The sequence below is a fragment of the Artibeus jamaicensis genome, unplaced genomic scaffold, assembly GCF_021234435.1.
Source record: "Artibeus jamaicensis isolate MK-2021 breed Jamaican fruit bat unplaced genomic scaffold, CSHL_Jam_final contig_1132, whole genome shotgun sequence".
Classification (NCBI taxonomy): Eukaryota; Metazoa; Chordata; class Mammalia; order Chiroptera; family Phyllostomidae; genus Artibeus; species Artibeus jamaicensis.
The window spans coordinates 148,604-175,926 of record NW_026521221.1 but is presented as its reverse complement, the minus strand read 5'-3'; the positions used below and the strand labels follow the sequence as shown (position 1 = coordinate 175,926).

Below are 27,323 nucleotides of genomic sequence, written 5' to 3'. Positions count from 1 at the left end.
TGGAGCCAGTTGCAGCGTTGCAGGCGTTTTAAGACACATGGAATGTGCCCATTGTGTGCCAGACATTGCTAGACTTTACAGGGGGATAGGGATGGATATGAGTTGAACATTAGTGAATAGAATCCTGTCTTTATCACAAGCTGCACATCCATTACCAGGGCGGTGGTTTTCTAGTGCGTGGAAAAACAAAGGGGTGCAGGATTCAGGGCCCCTTTACCTTAGGGAAGAAAGAAAGTTTTCTTTCCTCCCCTCTTTGACACCCGATTCCCTCGCCCTGTTTCAAAGTATTGGCGGTAAAGAGTGCATGACGGGTATCCAATATTCTGTACACCAAAGAGAGCGTGCAGTTATGGAACCGGTGAAGTATGTTTTAGTGGTCGAACCAAGATTCAGACTCAGGTCTCTATCACAAATTCAGCGTGATTTCTTATAGGGGTGAGTACCTAATAATAGCATACTAAGATCTGTCTCCTAGGGGTATTTCGAATATTGTAAAGGACGGAGAGATTCTCCTTATAGGACTCTAGTTTAAAGAAATGAAAATTGAAACTCAGGTAACACTACAAAGATGATTGTTCAGTATTATTTATAATCGCAAAAATATTGCAACATATATTAAATTTTATAACCAGAAGAACCTGAAAACTTCTTTAAAAAAAAAAGACTATAAATGTAATGATACAGGCGTATTTACTTGTAGTGCCTGAAATAGCGCTGCAACCATTCACAAGAAACATAATATTGGTTCCCTTGAGACAAAGAACTCCGGTTCCAGGGGAAAGGAGTGGGAGGGGAGACTGCGGTACACCATTTTGTACACTTTCACTTTGGAACAATGTTAATGCAGTGCCAATGAAAGAGTTAAAATTACTGAACAAAACTTTTAAACCAAAAAATAATTTAACAGGTAAAAAAGGACTTTTTGGTCTTGATATTTTAGGCTAAATGCCAGTTTTTGCCAGTGTGGGGCTTTTCAGCCAAGGTCTAGGGCTGAGACTTCTGGGGCTTGCAGAGCTGATGGCAGTGGACTGTTTGGGAACTCCAGAACAACTTTCCAAGGAAATGATATGCATACAGCAAACAAACACTCTGGGTCTTTCCAGACCTTGCAAATATCCTAATTTCAGATATTCCGTTCCCTGGATACTTAAGTACACATAGTATGTATTCTGAGTTTGGTTCAGAAAATAGAGTCAACATTGACTTAAATCAAGAGTCTGCCACAACCTGCTGTTAATAAAGAGTCACAGAACTGAGTGGGATTGAAAGGCACAAAATTAAATATATTGATGAAGAATTGTATAGGGAATGGAGATGTAAAACTGTAATGTTGGGAATCTAGAATGTATTTGCACATTGCCCTAAAGAGGTACACGACCATAGTGTTGCCATACTCTGGTTTGTTGGGAACTCCTGGTTACTGACTTTACCAGAGCCCCGTGTGGAATAACTCCCTACCCCCACCTCACATTTCCTCTCCCCTCCCCCACAGCAGAATGCCTCGAGTCCTAGATTCTAGTTCTCTTTTGATCTAATCTTTACCCTTCCCTCCTTGGATCCCTGTGTATCTGGTGGAGCCAGGTTTCTCTCTGGGTCCTGGACCAGACTTTCTCATTCTGGAGGCTTCCAGACAGTCACGGTTAGTGCCCAAGCCTGAAAGGATGACTTCAGATGGAGGTAAGTCTACAGGTGTCAGGGAGGGTCCTTGGCGATTCAAATTTGACACTTTACCTAGGAATGAGCACTTTAGACTGACCTGGAGGGATGTGAGAGTACTAGACCAAAGGCATCACACTTGGGGAGGTTGGGGAAGGAAATCGTGCCATTAAGACCAGGGGTTGGGGAAGGAAGAGGGCCTCCTGGGAGGCGGATTGAAGCATCTTAGAAGGGAGTCCCAAGGTGTAGAGAAAGGATGGCAATTAGCAATTTGCTGCTCTGGAAGAGAGACCCCTTCAATATGTGGCAGGGACAGGAGTATGTGTGGTGTTTGTGGCACAGAGGGGAAGGTATCTTCAGGTACTTGGAGCTTGATTTAGAATTTTACAGTGAGAGAATCAAGCTGGGGCCACTCTCGATGTATTGGGGGGTAGAGTGGGGTGGGGTGGAGGCCTTAGCTGGAAAAACTGTTCAATGGGGTTATCTGTTGCCAAATCTGCAGAGAAATGTCCTCTTGAGAGCTAGCTTGGCAGGTACTCTAAGTGCCCCTGCCCAGAGTTTCATGGCTCCTTCCTGCCCCAGATATGGTTTCTCTCTCAGTCCAAGGAGCAGTTTTCCTTGATTCCCCCAGGGCCAGGGGAGGTGGGTCACTCCGGGCAGAATGAGAGCTGTGGCTTCAATGAGGAGCTCTCAATTTTTCTACTTTTTGTGGAACTTGGGCCTTCAGAACCCATTTCACTGTGTCTGAAATTCTGACCTGCCTTATGGTAGAGATGATGAGTCTGCTCATATTCCCTGTCTCCTTCAAGGTCAGGGAGCAGAAGCTGAGTGTTGTTAGTTTGCCAGCAGAGTATTCTTTATAAGGAAGATGAGAGTAGCATGAAATTAGGCAGATGGCCTATTATTATTATAAAAAGCCCTGGGAGACACATGTCCTGATTAATTCAGCAATGTTTTATGTATTTATTCTTGGTCTCTTTGAGCTCACATAGCTCCTCCTTAGCAAGTAGTGTGTTTCTAACTTCATTGTCAGTGCCTTGTTCTTGGTAGGTTTTACATTTCTGATAGCAGCTCCAAGCAGAAAGACCATAGATAATCTGCATCACCAAATTTAACATGTGCAGCAGCTATGTGAGGCTCTGGGAAACTCCCATTCCACACCGCCCCCCTTCCCTCACCCATTTCCTGGCCCTTATCTCTAGTCATTCCTGGCTATTATATAACAAAATTTCTGAGAACCAAACATTCAATCCACACCCCCTCTCCTGGGAACAGTACTTCTGTGAGTGGTGGCAGGGACCACAGAGCAGCTGAAAGCAGCATTCAGGTGGTTTGAATGTGTCTGGAATATGTTGGAATCAGAGACTTACCTGTATGTCGGGTGGGCTGAGTATGAGCTCTTGGGGCCAAGGGACATCAAAACCACTTGAGAGACATTTGCAAACTATGCAAGTTCCCCCTCCATATACCCTTCCTCACCTGTTGAGAAACAGAGCTCTGATTCTTCGAGGACTAAAGTGGAACTCTGATAACCTACTTTCTGGTCTGCTTTTCTCCCACTCCATTTCATCTTTTTCTTTGTCTCAACAGTAACTCCATTGCCTGGACCAGATATGACCTTGAAACCTGGCACTGCCCTGTCTCCTTTCACTGCACTTCCCATTCCCCCATCTGCTCCTGGCCCACCAGACCAACCACTCTGGGAGCTGCCTCCACAGCCCCCCATGCCCCCAGCTTTATCTCCAGGCAACGCGCTGATGATCTCTGCTTTCCCTAATCCATTGCTGGTGACAGGAGATGGGGGCCCTGGCCACAGTGGGGCTGAAGCCGGCAAGGTCATTGTCAAAGTCAAGAAAGAAGGGGGGGCAGCTGAGTCCTCTCAAATTCAGAACTTTATCCTTACTCAGACTGCCCACAATTGGATTGCCTCAGGTGCTCCCTGTGGGGGCCCTGAAGGCCCATCCCCTCAATTTGTGATGGCCTCTAACATGAAGGCCCTTCTGCCCACCGAGGCTGTTGTGGTGAGTCAGGAGGGCCTCCCAGGCCTTCCTGCTCAGGCTCCAGCACCAGCTGCCCACCTGGTCCCCATTGTGTCTCCGGAAAAGGCTTGGCCAGGGCCACATGGATCAGCTGGAGAAGGAGGCCTGGCAGCAGCCCAATCCAAGCCGGCACTGGGCGACCTCTCCTATGCCTCTAACGGTGTTTATGAGAACTTCCGTCGCTGGCAGCTCTACAAAGCCTTGGCTCGGAGGCACTTATCCCAAAGTCCCGATGCAGAAGCTCTTTCCTGCTTTCTTATGTAAGTGGGGAGACCTGAGATTAATTCTGAGATTAATTATCCTAGAGCTTTTAATTAAGGAGGGCTTTGGGTTGAACAAAAGAGGTCAGGCTAGGTAGGAATACTTGAGGGCAGGTCATGAGGGTGATGGAGAGGCTAAGATGGAGAGGTAATGGTGATGATGACGATGATGGTAAGATTCTTTATCCACTTCCCAGTTTATAACAAGACTTCAGGTGTCTTTCAAGTAGTGCTCACAATTCTGCAGTTCTGGAAAGCATTTTATGGTAATCCTCATTTATAAGATGAGAAGACCCATGAGAAACCTCAGAGAGGTTTCCTGTCATAAAGTGTGGAGAAATGATCGCATACATGGAGTTGAGCTGTGCAAACCTGCCAGGATTAGGACTTCTGGGCCCTGACCCATTCCTGTGTGGCGGGGGAGGAGAGTATGGGGCCAGGCAAAGGGCCTTCTGAGTGTCCCCTTCCACCACCCCTATTTTATTCATGGGGATTCTAGTTGAGATGGGGAGATGGCAGAGCTTGCTCAGTAGTTGAGGGCCTAGGCTCCACCAGTCCCTAGATTTGTGATCCTGGGCTCGGCACTTCATATCTTCCCCCTCATTTTTCTCATCTAGAAAGGGGATAATTACACCTACTACCTCAGAGGGTTGCTGAGAAGATGAAATGAGTTAGTATATATGAAGTGCTTAGCAGAGTGCCAGGCACAGAGAATGCTTCACTAAGTGGTAGCTGTTGTTGTTGCTGCTGTTATTATTATTACAAAAAGGAAATCTAGAAGAGAAAAAAAAACTCAGAAAAGGCCAAATCTTTTGCTTAGGAGTATGAGTGGATGCTTAGCCAATCTGCCAGGGTCATGGGCTGTCTTTCGTGTTTATAAAACAGAATCATTGGCCATCTGGGCAATTTTCTCCTTTTTCCAGTCAGGCCTGCTGCCGCTGTCCACTGCACTTGTACCCTCTGCACTTTGTGTAAACCATCACATAGCACACACCATATTTTACTAGATTAAAAAAACGTACATGTTGTTCTTTCAGTGACTAACTCTTAAAGGAATCTCCCTTCCCACTCTGGCTCTGGAGTGAGTAATTCAAGACTTCTCCACATAACTGAGTATGTATAGATCATCTTCCCTACTGCTTGCTTTTTTCAGACAGTTTTGAGTTTTCTCTTGGAGGTGGAAGGCTGAATTTCTAACTCTTGAGCCAGCACTGCTTTGAGTCCTGGCCTAATTCCTGCTGGCCTCACTCAGGACCCCTAGACAGGGTCTCCCCCGTAGCTCAGTCCAGACCCTCTGCAGCAGTCACCTGGGAAGCTGGTAAAACGCTCCAAGGTCTGGACTCCAGGGGCGCTGCCATCCATATTTATAACAAGCTTCACCAGGTAATCCTAGGCACGACAGTGCCAGGGGACTCATTTCAAGCAGGCAAAAATTAATCGCAAACAATGTAAAGAGTATTAATATTTGACTGTCTGAGAGGGGCATCCTGGGGGCAAAAAAAAAAAAGTCAAAATAAAAACACCACACAAACTTTAGTTAGAGATTCATTTGGGTCAGTGAGTGTACCTTTTTTAAAATGCAAAAGGCTTTTGGGCAGGGTTAAGCCTACTTTACAGTGAAACGCATTAATGTAATAACATCAGTGCTTTCTTCCAAATGTTTGGTTAAGGAAAGCACTGTGAGAATTAAGGGCGATTGATTTCAAAGGATGGAGAGAAGAATCATGTTTGATTTTGTGTGAGATTTGTAAAAAAAAAAAAGTGGGACATGTTAGAGAGTGAGGGCCACGTTAGATTTGATGAGGGGCTGGGTGTGTGCACTAAAATGGTGTCAGGACAGGCGGATGGTGGGGAGCCCACTGTAGACTGTGATTGACCCAGTGGGGCTTTTAGCCCAGTGCTTCGTTCCCTGGCCCGGCTAAAGCCCACTATGACCCTGGAAGAGGGACTGCCAAGGGCCGTGCAGGAGTGGGATCGCACCAGCAACTTCGACCGGATGATCTTCTATGAGATGGCAGAAAAGTGAGTTTGGGAAACCCTCATTCTGCTGATTGGGGGCGGGGGGGCTGTGCGGCTGGAAGGGTAGGGGCAGGTAAGAGAGGCTCGAGTCTGGGTGCATGGTTGATTATTAAAAGGGATGCTAGGAGGAGGGGTGCGGATTGGGATAGGGTCTCCTGGATCCTTGTTGCTCCTTCCACCATCTTGACTCTTGAGTTTTTGTGTCCTATCTTCTCTTGGAAGCTCTCCCTTTTCCAGATTTTGAATTATATCTGGAAATTTGATATTAAAACTCTTAGGTTGGGCTCTGGCTTCTGTGGATCAGTGGATTGAGTGCTGGCCTGCGAACTAAAGATTGCCAGTTCAATTCTCAGTCAGGGCACATTGCCTGGGTTGTGGGCCAGGTCCCCAGTTGGGGGCATGTGAGAGGCAACCAATGGATGTTTCTCTTGCACATCAATGTGTCTATCCCTCTCTTTCTCCCTCCCTCTCTCTAAAAATAAATACATAAAACCTAAAGAACCCCTCCCCCCAAACTCTTAGGTTGGGATTGGGGCTCAACAGTTCAGTGTAAAAATTCCATGATGAAAGGGTCTAGCAATGAGCAGGCAGGCCCCACTGGACAGTGGCTTTACTATCTCACCAGCCAGGTAGCAAAGTGTCTGTTGATGAAGACCTTGGGACCATCCTTCCTCTGGAAATACTGGCACAAGGATTGGTCACTCCTGTCATTCTAGGGAGGGGCTGGTTCTTGAAGAGGTTGGTCAGGGGAAGCCAGGATCCTGAATGCCCATAGTGGTTTCCCAGCTTCTACCGGCCACTTCTCGATAATCTCCTTGGTTAACAAAATAACTCAGAGGAAAAATGAACCCTTTCCTCCACGCTTAGCTTCTTTCTCCCCCAAGTCTTCTGGACCCAAACCTTCTATATTTAGCCTCTGAAGGCCCAGTCATAGCCTCAGACTCCTGGGTCTCAGCACTGTCTCCTGGTGGGAACTGCCTTGAATTGCAGCCCCAGGCCCTGCTTCAGGATTTCAGCCATGTGGTGGTTGTAGCCAGAGACAGACAAGGCCTTGAGAATGGGTCTGCTTGTGAGATCCCGCCAGGCTTGGCATAAGCCTGATTGAATTCATTGCTGCTCTGTACTCTTGGCGATGCTGTGTGAGATAAGGCAGCAAAAAAAATGTAAGTCAGGCTCAGTCCTGGAAGAACTTACAAGCTCTATGTTGTTCATTTTCTTAATACGCTTCCTAAGTGACATCTGCAGGTGAAGGGACTCCATGGGGACCTTGGGAGATTTCCTGAGAACTGTTATTTGGTCATCTGTAAGCAGCTCCTCGCTGGTGTCTGGGCTCCTGGTGGGTCTGGCCTCAGCACTGCCGGGGCCTTCTTCCCGCTCTGCAGGTTCATGGAGTTTGAGGCCGAGGAGGAAGTGCAGAATCAGAACACACAGCTGATGAATGGGTCCCAGGGTCTGCCTCCTGCAGCCCCTCTGAAACTTGATCCTCCAGGACCCCAGGCCCCTGAGGTTGGCCAGCAGCCAGGTGAGGCTCCCCAGCTCTAACAGAAGCCACACATCAGAAGCCGAAAGGGAGGCATACAGAGGCCGGTCGGGGCTGGGGAAAGCATCGCCTCTGCCAAACAGGGCAAGTGTAGGAGGCTGGGGTCTCAGGTTCCCTCGGTCCCAAACTAAATATTGATCTTGGCCAAGTAAACCAACTATTGATACCTTCTCACTGAGGCTGTAAGTGCAGCCCACAATTACTCATCTGCCTGAGAAATGGAGGCTGGATCGGGGGACTTCTTGGATTTCAGGGGTTCCGAGATTCTTCAGACCCTCCGGCTCCTCAGCATTTTCCCATGGCTGGTACTTTCCAGGGTGGCCTGGTCCAGCCTGGAGCCATTTCAGTGTTCTCCCATGGAGTTGGGAAGCAGAAGCTGTCGTCTCTGCGCCACTTCCCACATCTCCTTTTCATCTCTTCCCTAGTGTACATCCCTAAGAAGGCGACCTCCAAGGCACGGGCCCCCCGCCAGCGGCAGCGCAAAACCCAGAGGCCTCCAGTTCCTCAGGCACCCAAGGAAATCCCACCAGAAGCTGTAAAAGAGTATGCTGACATCATGGAAGGCCTCGTGGGGAGTCACCTGGCCACTGGGGTGTCAGAGGGAAGACAGGAAGAGGAAGCGCAGCAGCAGGAGGAAGGGCTGTATCCAGACCCAGATCTCCTGAGCTACATCAGTGAGCTGTGTTCTCAGGAGGTCTTCGTCTCCAAGGTGGGCGGGGCCTGGATATCTGGTTTCTAGCAGGTCCTGGGGTGGGAACTCCAGGGAACTACTAGAAACTAGGTTCTGTTCTGTAGTGAGAAATGTGTGGGCATGTTATGTGCATACATGTGTGATGGTGTGTAGCTGGTAGTGGTCACAGTTTATAACAATTTGCAGGAGGGGCTATGGCTTCTCTAGAGCCTCTTGGCTCACAAGTTACCTCCTGTCAGACTCCTCACTTTTCCTTCTGTTGCCCAGGTGGAGGCTGTCATTCACCCTCAATTTCTGGCAGATCTCTTGTCCCCAGAACAACAGAGGGACCCCTTGGCCTTAATGGAGGAACTGGAGCAGGAAGAAGAACTCAGTCTTGCCCAGGTAAATCTGAGGGGTAGGGAATATCAGAATAAGAAGCTCGTATGACTTTGGCTAATCCTACACTGTCTTGGGTGGTATGACTTCTGGAGATGAACAGCTTCAAGATTGTGCTTTGAGTACTGAACAGTAGGTAAGGGACCATGGACGCGCAGGAAAAGGGAAGTGTAAGGGCTCAAAGTGTGGTAGTAAGGTCCAAGAAGGCAGTTAAGAGCTAGGGTATCGGTCTTTAATACTGTCACTTAAGCCACTTGCTTGCTTGCATTTTCTGCCCTGCCCATCCACTCAGCCACCCCTCCCCACAACCACGTGTAGCATGCTATTTGTCCATTCTCCTTCCAGCTGGTCCAGAAGCGACTCCTGACCTTGGAGGAGGAAGAGGGTGCAGAGGCACCTCTGAATTGCAGTGGAGCTCATCTGGACTCAAGTCCTTCTGTTTCTGATGAGGATGAAGATGCGGGTGGGCGGCTTCGGCCCTCACCTGGGCTTCGGGTGGCTGGGGGCACTGTTTGCCTTGGGAAGGCTGCTTCTCCAGGAAAGCAGGCGAGAACAGCGCATGGTGGGCAGGAACAGGCCCTAGATGGCCCCAGGAGGATGTGCAGGGATGGGAACAACCTGCTATCCCTCAGCAGCTGGGACTTGCACATAGAACTTGCAGCTCCACAGGGAACTGGAGGGCCCTTAGATACAGAAAGAAGAGAGCCTGGGAAGATTACAAATCAGATAGCCCCACATCAGGAGGACTACCTAGGAGGTGCTGGGTCCCCTGGGCACTCCCTGGTGGCTGATGGGACTTGTGAGGCTCTGTCCCTTTGCTGGCAGGAAGGCTCCCAGCTGGACTTAGTTCCCAGTTTGGATGTTGGACTTGCAGAGCTGGCTCCTCTGCAAGGACAGGGGTTAGAAAAGCAGGTCCTGGGGTTGCAGACAGAACAACAGATAGGAAGTCTTGGAGTGCTGGCTCAAGGCAAGGAGCTGTTAGCACTGCCCCAGAAAGGCTCTTCAGGAGTCATGTGGGGAGATGACAGAGGTCCTCCTATAGTTCAGAGTTATGAGCAGAACTTTTCCCCTAGAACGGCTGAGGACAACTATGAGGATGGGGCCTCTTTCAGTCCAGGACTTTGGCTCAGCAGTGAGATGGATGCCATAAGCTTAGAGTTGCCCTTACAAATCGAGGAAGTGTTGGAGAACTTCCACGATGGGGAACACGTCCCTGAGCATCAGGGAGGCTGCCAGGCCCTGGGTTTCAGAAGCAACATTTCTCTGGGTCCTGGAGAAACCACAGCACATGGGGATGTGGGGAGCAGTGCAGTTCCCTGTGGAGGCACAGATGCTACAGCTGCTCTAGAAAAGAGAAACTATAGCTCGGCCTTGAGGCCTAAAGAACAGAATCCTGAGACTCTACAGGATTCCAGTGATCTGTGGGTTGACGGTTGCCCCCCATTGCTGGAAAGCAGTATTGATGCCTCCACACTGGTTTCCAAAGAAACCCTCCCACCTGCTTGTCAAGGCAATGCCTTTATCCTGGGGATTCAGGATGCCTCTTCTTTCCCTGAGGCCAGCTGGGAGGCAGGGAACAGAGGCGATTCCAGTTCTCTGTTGGAAACTATAGATCACAGCAACACACTTGATACTAGAGATGGCTGTGGCCTCCAGTTAAGGGTCAGTGAAGACACCTGCCCACTAAATTTTAATTCTTACAACCACCAACGAGAGGGCAGGGAGGACACTGATTTGTTGAACCCTAAAGACCTTGTTCCCTTACTAGGGAATCGAGAGTCTTATGCACACAAGACCCCCAAATCAACATCTCTCCGGAGCCTTGGGAGAACTTCTCGTCGTTGGGGAGCCAGGGATGCCTTAGTTCAGAAAGCCTCCCCTGTTAGTGAAACACGCAGTTCAGCAGGTAGGGCAAAAAGAAAGAAGGAGGATGAGGAACTCTCTCGCGTTGCCTACCTCTTGGCCTCTAAACTGAGCCTGTCGCCAAGGCAAACTTCTCTCAGTCCTCACCCTGCCTCAGGCCTGTCCTCCACAGGCCAGGGGGTCCAGAGAGCATCCAGCCCCCTCTCTCCTGAGGCAAGAGGCCTTGGCCAATCTCCACATCCTGTTACCAAGTCTAGGAAGCGAGCTCTAGTTACAGGTCCAATTCCTGCTGAAAAGAGGCCCTACCTGGGAGCTGAACTTGCAGTCTCTGGAGAGAAACCCCCGGCTCGATCCTCACAGCCTCGAAAACGAAGGCGTGATAGTTTGGGCACTGGCAGAAGGAAGAAACGCCGTCGTAGCCAGTAGGGAGCAGAAGGACCTTCCTATCCCTCCTGCCAGCTCTTGCAGCCAGAGCCCCTTGAATAGATTTCACTTGGCTGCACACAAACCAGACACCTGTTCTCAGTTTTATGTTTTGTAGTTCTGCTAAAGTGGGTAGTGTGGTCATACCAGCTAGGTTGGTGGTGGTGTCCTGGTGGGAGGTGAAGGTGAAGTACTTTTGGAAGGAGTTGCATGGGAAAACAATGAATAAAGATTTTTTGTTGTTGGAAAATACTCTTGATGTGCTAATGTATCTTCACTTCTTGATCCTAGTGGGATAAGGTGCTGTAATGAAAGGAGGTGGGGTGGTCTTGCATCCAATAGATTGACACCCCTCTGGCCTTTAGCCTTATTCAGGTTCCCTGATAAGTCCCAACAAGACTTCATCCGTCCTCTGGTCAAAGGCCAGGACTTGGTTTTGGGAGGGCTTCTCTGGATAGCCTGTCATTCTCTTTCCCTTTAAAAGTCTTTATGGAAAGATGCGTCCTCTCCCCCTTTTTTTAAACCTGGAATAGGTATCTAATTTTCTAAATCCAATTTTCCGTAATTGTGTCTAGACGTAGCACCTTTTTTAGGAGGGACCTTGTTTTCTTCTTCCCTGAAGAGACTGGACAGAAGGGACTTAAATGTCCTCAATTCCTCCCATGGCAGAAGAACCCTCCTGTGTGGCTGGTCTGAGCTGAAGAGGGAGGCATCACTCTCAGCAGGATTATTAAATATGGAATGGTAGTTAGCTATTTTTTAATCTCTAATGAGGCCAGAACAAGAGGGAATAGGCTGAAAAGAGGTTCATGAGTAAGCCTGCTAATGTGCGTATATAGGGCATGACAACAGGGGGCAAGGACATGGGAACTGCAGGAATTCTGTGCAGAAAAGCATCATGTCCAACTGGAGGTGGAGGACCCATCCAGCTCTGGCCAAGAGGACTGGCCTTGGGAACCTTCAGGATTGCCCAGTGGGCAGCTGGCAACCGTTAATCCCTTGCCTTCCCAGCTAAGGATACCATCAATGTGACTGAGCTTCATATTTTTTAAATAGATATAGATATATATTTATATATAAAATAGTTTCTTACAAAAAACCCCAAACAAACAAAAATGAAAATCAACTTAAAAACAAACAAATGACCATAACAGAAAAGCAGGAGCAGAGAGGGCTTGAGGCCCAGGGTCGGCCCCTGGCGCTGCCCTGAGTCTGCGGGCTGGATGCTAGCTGGGAGGGTCGAGGCGCTCAGTCGCCCTTATGCTTGGGCGTGTGCACAGTCCCATTGGCCAGAGCAGTGGGGCTGCCTGGGGATGAGGCATTTGGTGTCTGGGAGGGGCGCAGGTAGGTGCTGAAGAGCTTCCTGTGGACCGGGTCACGGAGGAAGAAGTCCTGGAATTGACCTGGACAGATAAGAGTGAGATGGGGAAAAGCAAAATGATATAAGGGGAGGAAGTGGGCGCCCTGCAGTTTTCTCAGAAGTGGTAGGTCTTGATCGTCTTGTCTCTGCTTCACTTCTCAAATCCAAATTTATGTCCTTTCTGCCTTCTTAGCCAGTTTCTCCCATTCTCCCCTCTCAGATGTTCTAATCCCTGGCACTGGCCACCAGGCCGTGTTCCCTCCCGGTCCAGTGCTGAAGGTGCCCTGCGTGCCCACGTGGGTGGAGAAGGCAGTGACTCACAGAGGGAGAGGCCTTGTTGGGGTCCTGCCTGGCACAGGTCAGCATGCAGAGTCTGGGCGGCAGGGTGCGGTGAGCCCAGCAGCAGGTGCAGGATGGTGCTGAAGCCGTCTTTGCACAGCAAATGGCCAGGCCCCTCTGCTGGCTCCTCGGCAAACAGCTGGGAGAGGAGACACAATCAAGCCCTCTCCTCAAACCACCGCCCCACACGCTCCCGGAAGATCTGCCTGACAGGCACCTCCTCTTCCAACACTGTAAGGTACAGGCCCTCCCTGCCCCTCTGAGACCTTTCTGCAAGAGAATTCTAACTTCAGAATTGCTGCCCTCTTCCTGCTCCCAGCTTGTCTTAACATAGACACCAGGGCTCTGCAGTTCACAGCGTGGCACCGGGGTGGAGAGCACGCACCTACTATCTAGAAGCTACTGGTAACAGCACACCACATGGGCTTCTCGGTGGGGTGAGCAGAGCCACAATGTTGCCTCTCCCCCGCAACCCCAGGTACCTCAAAGGCCAGGCGAGTCAGCTCCTCTAGGTCTGTGCCCCCATCCAGAGCTGCCAATGCAAGGGCCACATCTCGGAAGTCCACCAAACCGCTGGCATCCTGGAGTGTGAAAGGGAAACCAGGGCAATGTGGGGCACCAACCCAACGTCCTGTCTCTTGCTTTGGATGTTGGCTCCTGCCTCTTCTCAGCGGGCTCGAGGGTGACTCCTATGTCCACTTCCCTCAGAACCCAGAGTCCCAAACTCTCCAGGATCTTTGATAGTTCCCTCAGGTCATGGGTTTGCCCAAGCTATATCCCCAAGTCACCTGATGACACAGCTCTCCTACAAAGGGATCTCATAGCAATGTTAGGGGATCCCTTAGTAATGCTGAAGTTAGTAGTGAGTGTCTGACCTACCACTGAGGGCATTCCTGGCCTCCAGGCTGGAAAAACTGGTTGTCTCCTGACTCATCCTATGCAGGAGAACTGGTCCTACAGATTAAGAGGGGGCCACTGGCATAATTTCTTACAAAAAACCCAAGAAGTATGCCTGCCAACTCTATGGGAGAACCCTGGCATTCAGGCTTGGGTTCCATCCCATTATAGGATAAGTGGGGAAGCTCCTTGCAGGCATGGTCTGCCCCAGTCTAAGAAATCAACACACCTGGCCACTCTCTGTTCCTTCAGAGGATGTTGAGCCACAGTTTGCATCTTACATAGAAAAAAAAAACAAAACCTGCTCCTTGGGACTACTGGTGGTTGTTTATAAGCATTAAAAATTTTCTCGGACAATCTTATTATAATTTGATAGGAAATAAGGTTTACCAAGGTTTTTGAGAAAGTTCAGGAATTCTGCAGAGAAGTTAGGGGATATTTTAAAAATCTGCAAATACTTCTGGGTCTCCAACTCTTTACCATCAAACCTGCCAGCACTCTCTCCTCCATGTCACCTTCCCATCTAACCTTCAGGCAGTGCCCCTACAAGGTCATGTGATCCTTCATCTTTGCCAGTCTCTAAAGTGGCTTTGGAAATTTATGGACCTCACCAACCGATTACTTCTCCATCGTTACACCCCACACTGCTCTGCGATGCACTGGATACTCTATAAATAAAGGAACTCCCCAGAAGACCTCAAAAGTTGGCCGTCCGACAACAGCTGTTAGAACATCAGCACAGAGTCCAAATCGGCCTTCTGATGCCACTGACACCATGGCCACTGGGACACCGTTCTTCAGCCCGGCTTCTTTACCTTCTGGAAGTAGCTAAAGGCACTAGCCACGGCCTGAGGGTCAGAGAGCTGCAGCTGCCCGGCAAACTCGTCCTGGTTGATCATTCGACTCCGGCCTGGCTCTGCCCCAGTGTCCACACAGCCAGGGGACAGCCTGCAGTGGAAGTGTTGAAGGCAGAGAGCTAACTCCGTTTCTTTCTGGGCACACCACCCAGCAGGACCTTGGCTCCAGGCCCAAGGGTTTTCTGGTGTAGGTACCTCTTGTTTTTCTAAGACACGCTCTGAGTCATCATCCCCTGAGAGACTTTCTTACTTCACTCACTGGGGTAATTACCTATCTCACCGTCACCCCCCCTCCTTCCTTTTCCTCCATTATCTCTTTTTATTTTTGTTTGTTTATGGTCTTTATGTTGCTTATGTAAGGAACATATCAATTAGTTAACAATTAAGAATTTTAAAAAGTAAAATATTTGTCAATAAAACAATTTTGAAATATTGCAAAAATAATATTATTACTGTATTTTTCAGACCATAAGATGCACCTTCTCCCCCCACCAAATTTGGGAGGAATAATGGTTGTTAACGCTGCTGTTGAGTTCTGTTTACATTTACATTGGTGAAATATTATGTTTTGTATCTCTTAAAAAATTCTTCTATTTTCCCACTATTTTTTAAAAAAGACTTTCCTTCTTTCTTCCCACTCTCCCTTTTCTTATTATTTTTTGTCTGTACGTGACACTGCCCATTCGCTCATCTTCAGGGTCACTTACCCAGCCTTACGAAGAATCTTTCCCAGCTCCCAGAGCTTCGGTTCCAGTGCGACCTTCAGCCGGCCCACTACAATCACGGGCAAGCTCCCTACAAACTCACACTCTGTGGCTGGAATGCCCAGGGCCCTACGGGATGAAGAGGGGTGGGATGGGGACGGAATGAGGCAGAATAATTTTCTGAGGGTCCATTCCAGACTGACCTGCTGACTAGGGAGAGGATTAGCTCCCCTCCCCTTTAACTCCCCTCCACCCCAGTCTCAGCTGTCCAACAGCCCCTTCCCCACTGCCTACTCCCCTATCTTTGCCTCAGAACCTCAGCCCTCCACCTGCTCCTGTGGTCCCTTTTTCCTGTATAGCTGCCCCAGGAAATACTTTGTGGAATACTCACTGTGCCATAACTCTCTGGACATTGTTGGCGTAGAGGGTGGGGTCCCTGCTCTCCTCTGGGCTGGGGTGGTACACAGGAAGGAACTGAAACACACACAAACTTCTCATCAGGACCTCAAAGCCAGGGTGACCCCATCCCACCCTCTTCTCCCAAAGCTTCAGGGATCAGTGGATGCCCCGTCTCCCACCCCACCATGGGGGTCATACCTCCACATCCACGATGCTACAGGGCTGAGAGGCTGTGAGCCAGAGGACTTTGAGTCTAAGAGAAGAGAGGCTTCAGAGATTCCCTAATCTCTCACTTGGAGCTCCTCCCACCCGGAACACTGATATGAAAACGAATTCCTAGCCATAAAGTCAGCTGGGTAAATATGCAGTTGGGAGACCGAGTGAAGGGCCAGGAAGGTGGGAGGAAAAGTGAGAAGCTTTGCAGGGATGCGCTGGAGGAAGAACTGCAGGTGAGAAGAGGTCTCAGTAACTGGGAAAAGGGCAAGCAGCAGGCCTGATGGTGGTGGTTCTCAGTAAGAGATGACTGAGTGAGAAAATCACTTAGAAACAGGGAAGAAAGTGAAAAGGAGCTATAATCACAGCAGATGTGATTAGGTGGGACAGCTCAGAGCACTTTCAGATCCCATTGGGAGGTCAGAACAAAACAGCAGGGAACAGACATCTCCTCCTCTAGAGTTCCCTTGTTCAAGGATGAAGGGCCATTGGCCTTGTCTAGAGATTACAAGATGGGCCAGGAATTTTCTGATGAACCCTGCTCTCCACCCTCACCCCAGGACCACCAGAACTCACACTCCAGGACCCCTCCAAGCCCAGCTGGTGGTGTCCTATGGGAGAAAAAGAGGTGAAGGGAAAAACGCTTTAGTTTTCTTTCCTGGAACTGGCCAATCCTCTTTGAGCAGAGGCCCTAATCCACCCCGGCCCCACCTCCACATGCACGTCCCCTCAAGGCACTACCGGGTTTTCACCCACAAGGGTGAAATCATGCTCCCTTCCCCCTTCTCTTGCACTAAGACTCACCAGACTGTTGGGGTATCGGATGAGGACGGGCTGCACAGGAACCCCTGCGATGAAGGCTCCTAAATCCCATTTCCACCCCCACCCCCCAGGCAGAGGTTAGTACATGACAGGAGCTAAAGGGCATGAAGTGTAGAAGTCAGGGACAGTTCTCAAATGAGGTCTGGCCCTCCCTGTCTCATTTATAATTTTCTCTGTCTTCTCCAGACTTTTCAGTGTCAGCTAGGTGGTTTCTTATCTTCCATTCCCCGCACCCCCACACTTCTTGGGTTATTCCAGAGTCCCTCTTCAAATCTGAGGCTCCTTTTTCCTTCGGCCCTACCACCCACTATTGTTTTATTCACCTGGTTTGAATTTAAGCAAAGCCTTCTTATTGGAACAGGTGCCTTCAGGAAAGAATAGTACCTGGGGAAAAAAAAAAAAACAAGGGAGCAGAATGAAGCAGGATAGGCTGAAGAAAAGGAAAGAGAAAAGAGAATTCTCTTTAGAGGCACATCAGAGGCGAGGAGAAAGTCTTACTACCCTTACCCACCTGGGGCCACTTGCCTCCTGAGGTAGCCCGCCTTCGGACTTCCTCCACCACTCTGCGCCGAGAAGCCGGGTCGTGCCGGGATACGAGGATGGCTTGGTTGAAGCGAAGAAGGGCTGGGGTCCAGAAAGAGGATACGAGGAGTCACTTGGTTCCTATCAGGGGGGTATATTAACACCTGCAGCCACCCCTCCTTCAACAGTAGGAGATGCTTCTCAGTTATTATCTCTTTGCCCTGTGGACCCTCTTTTTATTGTATGTTGTCCTTTTATGGAATTGATGAGAGGTCCCTCCAATACTGTCTCTAAGCCCCATCCCTCAGAGTCTAACAGGGGGATTCACAAATGGTGTTAATTTGCATCTCATTTGCCCGCATCAGTCAATCTCCTTTAATGCCTCTCCAACCTTGAGGTCAGTTCTTCTTCCCAGAGCATGCCCATCTGATTCCTGTCTTTTTTGTTCAGAGTTTTCATCTCTCCCCTTCATCCCTCTTAAACTCTCTCACCTCCAATGACAGGCACGGAAAGGTTCTCAGCTCGGGATACAACCTTGGGCAGGTCACAGGGCAGAAGAACAATGGGGTCAAAGAAGGTAGAGTGAGGGGCAGCAACAAGGACAGGGGCCTGGAGGCAAGAGGCCCGCTGGCCCCGAACCCGAATCCGAAGGAAGCCCAGGAGAAAAAAGAGCAGGCGGCTGAGGCCCAGCACCCCGTTGTGGCACACAGTCCTGCAGGGCAAAGTGGGGCGTCAGTGGAGACAGAGAATCTAACACTCCTCACTCACCCCCACAGGGTTTGGCACCTGGAAAGCAAGTGCCCTTTTGCCCTTTATTATTCTGACCAAAAGGAGGAAGTCTCTGGTCGCTGTAGGACATAGCAGGGCACTTAGCACATCACTTAGTGCTGAGGTCTTGGGTATCAGGTCTGAGCCTGGCTGACTCATCTCACCTTGCCGGGCTGGGTACCAGAGCCTCAAAACCCTCCCTCCTGTTCTTCCCAAAGAGAGAGCAGAATAAACAGCAGCCAACAGAAGGGAGAAGTAGGGTGTCTGGGGGCTGACCCCCCACTTACTTCCTCCATCCTGTAAGTGGCTCCTGAAGTTGCTCCTCAGAAAGGCCAGCGACTTGTAGCCAGGCAAAGGGCCAGAGGAGAAAGAGGACGATAAAGGCCAGAAGCACTCGGATGGGGGCCAGCAGTGTTCCTAGGAGGCAGAACTGCAAAGGAGGGAGAGAACGTCACTTCAGGGCTGGGAGACGCTCCCTCCACATCTTCCCCTTTCCCCCGGGATGGACCCAGCAGCAGAGAGCCCCCACCCACTGTAGATGAGGAGACAGGAGGTATGGGATCAGGAAACTGAGCTGGCATCCTCTGTGGGATCAAGATACGAGAACAAGTGGATTAAAGATTAACAGGATCAGGGCCTCTTTCTCTTATCTTTCCGTTGGTCCCTATCCCACCCATAACACTGAATGTCATAAAATGCATAGAACTTGGAGAGACTGTTAAGAGTATTTAATGATAACCCATGTGAACCGCCCAGCACAGTGCTTTATGCGCAGTAAGCTAGAGATAGTTCCTCCTCACCCACGTCCCATTCCATAAATAGCTCCTAGGTCCAACAGAAACCAGAGTGGTTCTTTCCACTTTGGGCCTGGGAGGCAGAGGTTTGGAACACATAGAGATCCACTTTTCAGGCCTCAGGCCAGTCTCTAGGTCTGCCCAACAGCACTTACCTGGTACTGGGGGGTCGGGGAGGAGAAGAGTGCAGCCCTACTCCGAAGGCCAGGGGTTGCCTGGAGCCAGGGTGACTCCAAGGGATGCCCGGGGGAGAGTGCAAATAAACAAACCGAGCCCCAGGAGCTCGCCTAAGGGGAGGCAATGGCAGCAAAAACCTTGGACACTCACCACACCACTCATTAGTTCCGCTAGGCTGGTGCGACCCTGTACTTCCTGTGGCCAACCCCCTTCTCAGCCTCCCCCCTCACCAGGAGGTGCTGCAGTGCAGGGTAGGCGGGGAGCGGGGGAGAGTGGAACGAGGGGGCGTTGGAAGGGCACAGAGGCGCAGACTCGGGGCCCAGAAACCCATTTCCTCTCATTCAGAGCCTCGGAGAAGCATTCAGCATGCCTCTGCCCCTAGCCCCGGCTTTCTGTAGCCTTCGATTCCTTCATAGCCCACGGGCCTCTGCAAGATGTAATTCGCCTTACCCAGTGTCCTCCATTTCTGCTGCCCCCTGCTCCCCTGCAGTCCTCCATCCTCACCTAGCCAGCACCTTGGAGCGTGCCTATCGTCCAAGCCCGCGTCCTCTCCAGGTCTCCTAGCTCGTCCGCATGTGCGCATCCCTGGACTCCCGCCCCGCAAGCCTCCTTTCCGGATCCCTACCCCTATTTTTGCCAGTGCTCTAAACAGCCTCCTTTAGAGGAATCATCTAGACGTCCCCCACCCAACACCAGGAATCATCTAGACGTCCCCCGCACAACACCTTACCTTAATCCTCTGAAGGCGGGAGAGATGCAGCTCGTGCACGAACGGGTTGGGGGGTGCCGAGGCTGCGGAGGTGGGTTCCAGGGGGACGCAGTCCCCCGGACTTCCCTGGCTCATAGCGGCTGGAGGAGGTGAGAGGAGGGAGCCCCGGCCGCTGCCCCCGGCCCTGCTCTGCAGAGCAGCAGCTGCGGCTGCAGCGGCTCGGCGGCCTCGCTCCGGCCCCAGCCCCGCCTGGTGCACAGCGCTGAGGGGCGGGGAGCAGGCGACGCGACCCGGCTCGCGTTGTCAGGGAGTCGGCCGAGGGGCGGGGCTTCCAACGCCCCGGCGCCCCGACTCCCCAGCGCGGGCTGCAGCGCCCACAGCCCCTCCGGCCATTGTTACGCGGCGGCCGGATGCTGTGGCGCGGCGCCCGCCCGGGGAATGTCCCGGACCCTTGGCCCTCCGGGCGTTCCTCTCGGAGGATCCGGCCGTCTCCTCCCGCAGGATTCCGGCTGGAAACGAGTTTTGGGCTCCGAGGTGGCGTCGAGCCAAGACAGCCCACCCTCCGAGCTGTCGCGTCGTGGTGGTCCCCGTGCGGGCGCAGACTAGGGTGGGATCCTATGGCGGATGAGAATGGAAGGCCGGGCGAGTCCGCAGCTCGGGGGCGAGGTGGCGGCTGGCTCTCGCTCCTGGGTGCTGCTCCCCCTCGGAGGCCGACCACCTTGCCTTCCCGGTCGGGGCGTTGCCATCGCGCGAGGCCTCGAAGCGCTCGCGCCCTCTGCCGGCCACAGTGTGCCTCACGGCTCTCGGCCTTCGGGTCCTGACAGCACTAGGCAGGGTTCTTGTTTTGGTGGCAGGACTCCTTGAATCCACTGTCGCTAGCAATTCTCAAGAGGCTGGCTCACGTGCTTCCCACAAGCTGACAAGCCAGGGTGGGGAGGGGCAGTGGGAACCGGGAAAGCTGGGATGACTCCAGAGGCAAGCCAGGTTTTCCTTCTAGTGTCTTTTCTAATCCTGTCTCCACTGTATGAGTCAAGAGGACAAATAAATACCCTTCACCCCTGAACTACAAACTTTCCGAGAAAAGTCATAAACTAGTCAGCTCCTGGTTTTCAGGTGGTCGTGAGATCAGGGAATTGGGTGCACTTTGAGACCTACAGCCAGTGGAAAGAAGATGTCTTAGGTTCACCTTGTTTTATTTCTCTTTTCTGCAACCCTGTCAATCACCACTTCTTGAGCGTAGCCAAGACAATGGCAGATCAACCGGCAACTGTGTCACTGGGTACCATTTATCTTTTTTTGGGAGAGGAATCAGGCAAAACCCAGAAGTCACTCTACTTCTCTCCAGACCTCCGTAACCATCCCATAACTGACCCACTTACACTCAGGCCTATGTCCTTAGGGAGAAAGCAGTCGGCATTCTCTGAGAAATAAAAGGATATCCTAGTCAAGATTTATTTCTTAAAGATTCTTAGAAAAGATTTAGTAGCTGTCTTTTATCTATTTTTAAATTAATACAATTTCCAGCTTTGTGATATTATTGACATATAACAAATAAGTTTAAAGTGTACAATGTGATTAGATACAAGATACATCTTTAACTACAATTTATGGGAAGGCAGATTACTGTATATCTTGGGTTTTCCAAGGTAGTTTCGATAGTTTAATAATTTTTAAAAATTAAGGCAATTCATTAAATCCATAATGACACATAATTTGCTTTTATGTCTTAAATGTTTTATATAAGTTATCTAAAACAATACCAAGAGAAGTTATTAAACTTAGGACTCAAACCCATAGAGTAATAATTATGTGCCAATTACTGTGTTATTAATTTATGGATAACCACATATTATCAATATATAAAGAAAGTTTTTCTTTCTTCTTCTATCCTTACTTGAGGATTACAGAGAGAAAGGAAGGGGAAGGGAGGGGGAGAGAGAGATTAATGGGAGAGAGAATCCAATTAGTTGCCTCCCATACAGGCTTGCACCAGAGATGAAACTTTTGTCCCTGGCAGGGGATCAAACCCACAATCTTTTGATGTACAGGACAATGCTCCAACCAACTGAGCCACCTGACCAGGGCTAGAGAATGTTTTGATACTAACTTCTAGTTCTTTCTCTCTCTGGACCTGGTAAAAACCCTAAGGAAGTATATGTCTCGTGTGGGTTTCTATTCTTCCATCATTTGTTTTATCTTTCATGTCTCTTGCAATGTTCTTGCTCTTTGCCAGCCTCTACCAGGTTGTAACTTCATTGACTCAGATTTCTTATCATGGATTGCAGAGCAATCTAAGTGTTTGTGACAATTCTTAACATTTTAAATCTCTTCATTACCTTTTGCTAAAATGTGCTATTAGCTGCTTATGACCGTGGACGAGTTTCTTCGTTTTTGCTCCTCTACTTGCTTTTTTTTCTAGTTTAAAGGCTCTAGTATAGTTCATTCTGCCAGTGCTGATGGGCCAGAGGTTTCATACATTTTGTCTTCTTTGTAGAGTAACTCTTCAGATTTGTAGTAGACATATTGGTCTCCCCCCCCCCCCCCACTTTCCTCTTTCATAGAATTCTGATTAGTTCCAGTATCTAGCTGCTCCCATGCCCATTTACCTCAGGGGGCAGCCAGGTTGGGTGGAACCCCTCTGATGTAATCCTTTTCTCTTGGTCAGAGGCTGATTTGGAATGGACGTGTGACTCTGGACAATAAGACATGAAGGAAAATCTGCCAAGGAGCTTCTGGAGTTTCCTCACTCTTCATGAGAATGCCTTACAAATTAGCACTTTATCCTCTGGATGTTTCTTGTGACACCTCGGACTGCTGGGGCTGTTTTGCAACTGCCCCGAGGATCAGCTGGATAGCAGAGAGGTGAGACAGGAAGAATCTGGATCTTTGATGACAGAATTGAGCCTCTGAGCAAACCGATGTGAAGTCTGCAGTACTTCTGGATCCTGTTATATGAGAAAATAAATTTTCTTGCTCATTAAACCAGTTTGAGTAGAGACTTTCTTATGTACAAAAATCCACTGCATTAGATTTCTATTGCTTTTTAACAACTTGCCATACAATTAGCTCAAAACATCCTTCTCTTATTATCACAGTTTCTCAAGGTCAGAAGTCCAGACTCAGCTCTGCTTGGGGCCTCAAAAGGCTGAAATCAAGGTGTTGGCAGTGCCATGGTCTTTTCTGGTGGTTCGAATAGGGAAGGATCTGCTTCCAAGGCTTCTAAGTTGTTGGTAGAATTCATGGCAGCTCGATTCTTAGCCGGCACCAGAGAGTGTGGCTGCTTTGAGTCGGTGACATTCATACTCTCTTTTAAAGACTTCACCTGACTGCCCTGGCTGGCATAGCTCAGTGGATTGAGTGCGGCCTACAAACCACATGATCGCAGTTCGATTCCCAGTCAGGGCACATGCTTTGTGCCCTGTTCCGGCAGGGGACTGATGAGAGGCAACCACACACTGATGTTTCTCTCCTTCTCTCCTTCCCTTCCTCTCTAAAGATAAATAAATAAAATCTTAAAAAAAAAAAAAAGACTTCACCTGAATAGGTCAGGCCCACAAGGGTAGTAATGTTTTTGATGAACTCAAAGTCAACTAATTAGGAATCAGGGCTCTTAACTGCATCTGAAAATACCAGTCACCTTTGCTATGTGATCATGTGGGTGATACAACCTTTGCCGTATTCTACTGTTAGAAGCAAGTCAAGAAGAGGGAGTTATACAAAGGCGTGCATACTAAGGAGGCAGGAATCCTCAGGCCACTCTAGAGTGTGTCTGCTATAGACACTAACTATAGTGTTTCAAGGTTCAGGATGAAGACTATTTCCCCACTGTGGAGAAATACCCTCTTTTTTTTCCTGAATAAAATTAAATTCCTCTCTTATTCAGAGTTTAGCCATTTCACACTTACAAAAGCCACGAACAATTCTGAAATGCAGATAGGAACAAATGGTCTTAGAGTGCCACAAAGGGAACAACTAAGTAGATCATATCTCAAGAGAGACTTGCTTAAAGAGGGTCATATGAATTTGATCTTGATGGGAAAGGAGTTGTAAAGAAGTCAGGGAGGGACAAGTTAGACAGAAATAGGGGTACTTAGTCACAGAAAGAAGGAAATTAACGAGGATATGAATGCGCCCGTGTGGTCAGGTTGCTGGAAAGATTAGATAGATTAGTCTGGGGAAGAGATTGAGAGATATTGTGCAAAACCTTTAGAGTATGCTAAATAAGTTGCATTTGTCCCTATCTCTAGGAAAGAGTAAGCCAAAGTTGATAAAAAATATGGCAGTGTTCTGTGGAAGTTTCATGTACATCTGTATAAGTAATATGTATAACTACATTTTGTGGCTATATAGATAATATGAGTTCTTTATTCAGCTTGCAGATAATATTTGGTGTTTCTAGGGGTGTCTAGACTCCTTGGAATTACTCCATTCAGTAGTATACCTAGCATATTTGACCCCTGGGTGGGGCTCTTAGGATGGGATTGTGCCCTGGTAACAGAGAGCTTGTCATCTCCAGGACTTGTGAGCACAGTGAGAGGCAAGCATCGGCAAGCCAGGAAGAAAGCACTCACTGTAAGTGGACCATGACCTCACACTTTCAGCCTCCAGAATTGTGAGAAAAAAAATTTTGGTTTCTTGGGTCACTAATGGTATTTTGGGGTGGCAGTCTGAGCCAAGACACTATTGCTATGCTATCTTTGTTTATCTCAAATGTACTGTTTAAACATAGGCCTATGGAGTACCCCGGGGGCTGGAGACAGGAAGGATGCAAGTTATCTGAAATAATTCCAGATGTTTGCAAACTTGCTTTCTAAATGAGTCAGAATAGCTACTGAGTCTGTTTAGAATAGCTACTGTGTCTGGGGGCAATTGTATAACTGAGAATTCTTCAGTTAAATCCCATGTAGAATATGATGTTTACTAAAAGGTGTGTACTAAAAAGGTCTAACTTGAAGCTTAAATAAATGTTATTAAAACTCAAAAGTAACTAGAGCAATCATTTAAAACTTGGACTCATTTTTTTTGAGAAGTATTTTATCATTGACATTGTTCAGAATTGCTGGCACATTGTGATAATTAAATGCTGACTGGTTTTTAGACAGTTTTATTATTGGTTTTATGTTCTCTACAGACAATGCACACTCTTATGGTTTGTACCTGGGGCTGGCCCCCTCCATCGACCCACCGTTGCTACCCTGCTGACTCCATGATCTTTTAGGCACTTGATAACCAATGGTCTACCTTGGGAGACTAGGAAGATTTGGGGTTGACTTGATATAAACACATTCACCTGGAGGCACTAGCCAGATCCAGGTGGTACCATCTAGTAAGACTTTGAAAATGTGGACCTGGGGCTCGGGACAGAGATTTTGGAGTTTATGCACACGGTAGAGAAATCAGAATCAGAAGTGTGTTTTTCACATACTTTTGGGATCAGATGTATTTCCATTTGTTTCAGAGGTACCTCAAGCCAGGAAGGAATACTCCCGACAAACTATCTTGTCTGTTTTCAGTTCAGTTAACAAGTATTTATTGAGCAGCCTTCATGTGCCAGACGCCATGCTGAGTGCTGGAAGTATACACACGTGGGTGAGTTGGACGTAATTTAATGTGGTTGCGAAACTTGAATTTTACCTTCTTTCTCCCATCTTGAGTCAGGATTTATAGTGGACCATTTTTTGAAATGTCAATAAGCAAGAAGCTCATTTAATGCCAGGCCAGATTCTTTGTTCAGGAGACAAAGGTGGCACTGCTCTTCAGCAGGATAGCACACACTCAGTGCCTCATTCTGCGGTCACCAGGAGTGTATTTGGAGAGGTATGAGATTGGGGAAATGAAAACCACAAACTTTAACATATTCAAAAATATTCAAGATTGGCTCAAAATGAGAAAAAATGTTTAAAAAAGGGAGCTTACTGCATAAAAGCACATGTGAGCAAAGGAGAGGGGGAGAGTCCATCTCTGTGCCTCTGAGTTTACCACAGCGCTGAATGTACTTATGTTTAGTAACTGTTTTCTGGTGTTTGAGAGTCTCAGAATGGTTTTTTATCCTCTCCCAAGGAGATTCTTTTTCACAGCTTTTCCACCCCCTCACTTGGGGACATTTTTTCATTGCTTTTAGAGAGAGAGGAAGGGAGAGAAAGCGACATCACGCAAGAGGGAAGCATCGATTGGTTGCCTTCTGCACATGCCTGGATCCATGATTGAACCCACAACCTGGGTACATGCCCTGACCAGTAACGAAACCGCAGCCTTTCTGTTATGGGGCCACGCTCCAACCAACTGAGCCACACTGGCCAGTCTTAGATTTTTAAAAAAGCAATAACTGGTGTAGATTCTTGGACATCCCCTATTCCTCCGAGTCACCCAAGTCCAGGGGCCTGGAATAATGGTCATCACTGTACCTTAGTGACTGCCCTGAGATCTGTGTTCACAGTGAACTTGTCAGGATATGATACCACTAACTAAAAGACTATTTCATATTTACAAAGATATCGCTGTTGTCTGAGACATTTTTTCCAGCCTTAGTGTTAGATTTGCATTAATCCTTCCTGGGGATATTGGTGTGAATCTGAGTTGCCAGAGTGAGTAGGGTGAGAATTAAAATAACAGCCTTGACTCTGGCAGGACTGAATACTTCATGGGACTTCTTTGCTTGGGGCACTCACCCACCCGCCCTCCCCACACACTTCCTGTCTCCTGTTAGCTGCCTCCGCAGCCTCTCCCTCCGAACACCTCTTTGTGCACAGCCTTAGTGTTTCCTGGTAGCAACCAAAGAGTTGTTTCCTGCCTTCTACTTTTTCTCAGAGAAACACAATGTAAGCTTCGATAAAAGATCGAGAACAAGCAATGAAGTATGGGAGAGAGCTAGGTTAGGAACTGTGTGTAGAGTGGGGCAGGACTGGACTTGGCAGGACGTGCCCAGAGGCAAAGCCCAGCGTGAGTTCAGGTAGTAGTCCTGAGGCAGGGCCTAGCACAGTGCCTGGGTGGGCATGGGGGGGGGTGGTAGGCGCTTCGTCATTGTTGGATAAATGCAACGTAATGTTTAGTGTGTTTTTATACCATATTTTACGAAGTACTTTTGTTGCCTCACAATCAGAACACATAAAATAAAATATAAACAAGGTCAAAGACTTAGCACCCGGGAGAATACAAGTTAGAATAAACGAGATATCATATTCAATAAGTGATTAATTTTATTCTTTTGTTAGTTTTATTTTTTAGATTACTTGTTTATTTTTAGAACAAGGGGCATGGAAAGAGAAAGACAGGGAGAGAAACATTGATCAACTGGCCCTCAGCCAACCCAGGACCTGGCCTACAACCCAGGCATGTGCTCTGACTGGGAATCGAACCAGTGACCTTTAGGTTTGCAGGCCAACCCTCAATCCACTGAGCCACACCAGTCAGGTCATCCTTTCGTTAGTTTTAAAGTTGACTTTCACTAAGGTATATTTTACTCTGTAATTTCTTTTTTACCTTTTTATTTTTAAACAATTATCAATTCACAGAAAGTTTCAAAAATAGTACAGAGAGGTCTGTGTGTCCCTTTTCCAGGTTCCCCCCCATGGTTACACATTTTATGACTATAGTAAAATTATCAAAACTCCTTAGAAAATTGATGTCGATATAATGTGCTTGTATAGTTCTATACCACTTCATTTCATTTGTAGAATCGGGCAGCTCCCACCACAATCAAGATACAGAACCGTTCCATTGTCACCAAGACCTCCTTTTGTTACCTCTTTATGGTCAGACCCGCCCCTGGCCTCCCACCATCTCTCACCCCTGGCAACACCACTAACTAACCAGTTTCCCATCACTGCAATTTTGTCAGATTGAGACTGTTATATAAGTGGAATCATACGGCACGTAACTTTTCATTAACCTTTT

At 48.5% G+C, this 27,323-nt stretch overlaps 2 protein-coding genes across 6 annotated transcripts; one reads left to right on the top strand and one right to left on the bottom strand.

The window, feature by feature from the left end:
• The first annotated feature begins 349 nt into the window (after positions 1-349).
• On the top strand, positions 350-11,078 carry NUTM1 (NUT midline carcinoma family member 1). The gene is given in 9 exon segments (XM_053665338.1): positions 350-399; positions 401-435; positions 1,582-1,677; positions 3,247-3,955; positions 5,849-5,977; positions 7,357-7,496; positions 7,940-8,223; positions 8,473-8,589; positions 8,929-11,078. Coding segments are annotated over 9 exon segments (3,504 nt in total). The 3' UTR covers positions 10,873-11,078.
• LPCAT4 (lysophosphatidylcholine acyltransferase 4) lies at positions 11,073-19,686 on the bottom strand. Of its 5 annotated transcripts, none has more exons than XM_053665354.1 (15): positions 19,452-19,686; positions 18,284-18,334; positions 18,038-18,180; positions 17,474-17,516; positions 16,986-17,084; positions 16,784-16,844; positions 16,443-16,501; positions 16,215-16,249; positions 15,624-15,678; positions 15,418-15,500; positions 15,030-15,155; positions 14,281-14,413; positions 13,051-13,149; positions 12,551-12,707; positions 11,073-12,272 (listed from the first exon to the last, which is right to left on the bottom strand). In XM_053665354.1, exons 1-15 carry the CDS (start codon positions 19,563-19,565, stop codon positions 12,118-12,120), a joined length of 1,413 nt encoding a protein of 470 aa, XP_053521329.1. In that variant the 5' UTR covers positions 19,566-19,686; the 3' UTR covers positions 11,073-12,117. The 5 variants fall into 5 exon arrangements, with proteins under 5 accessions (XP_053521329.1, XP_053521324.1, XP_036989058.2 ...); XM_053665349.1 differs by having other exon boundaries at positions 16,972-17,084; positions 17,474-17,694; positions 19,452-19,681; XM_037133163.2 differs by lacking the exon at positions 18,284-18,334 and having other exon boundaries at positions 16,972-17,084; positions 17,474-17,694; positions 19,452-19,677.
• Between the last annotated feature and the right edge of the window lie 7,637 nt (positions 19,687-27,323).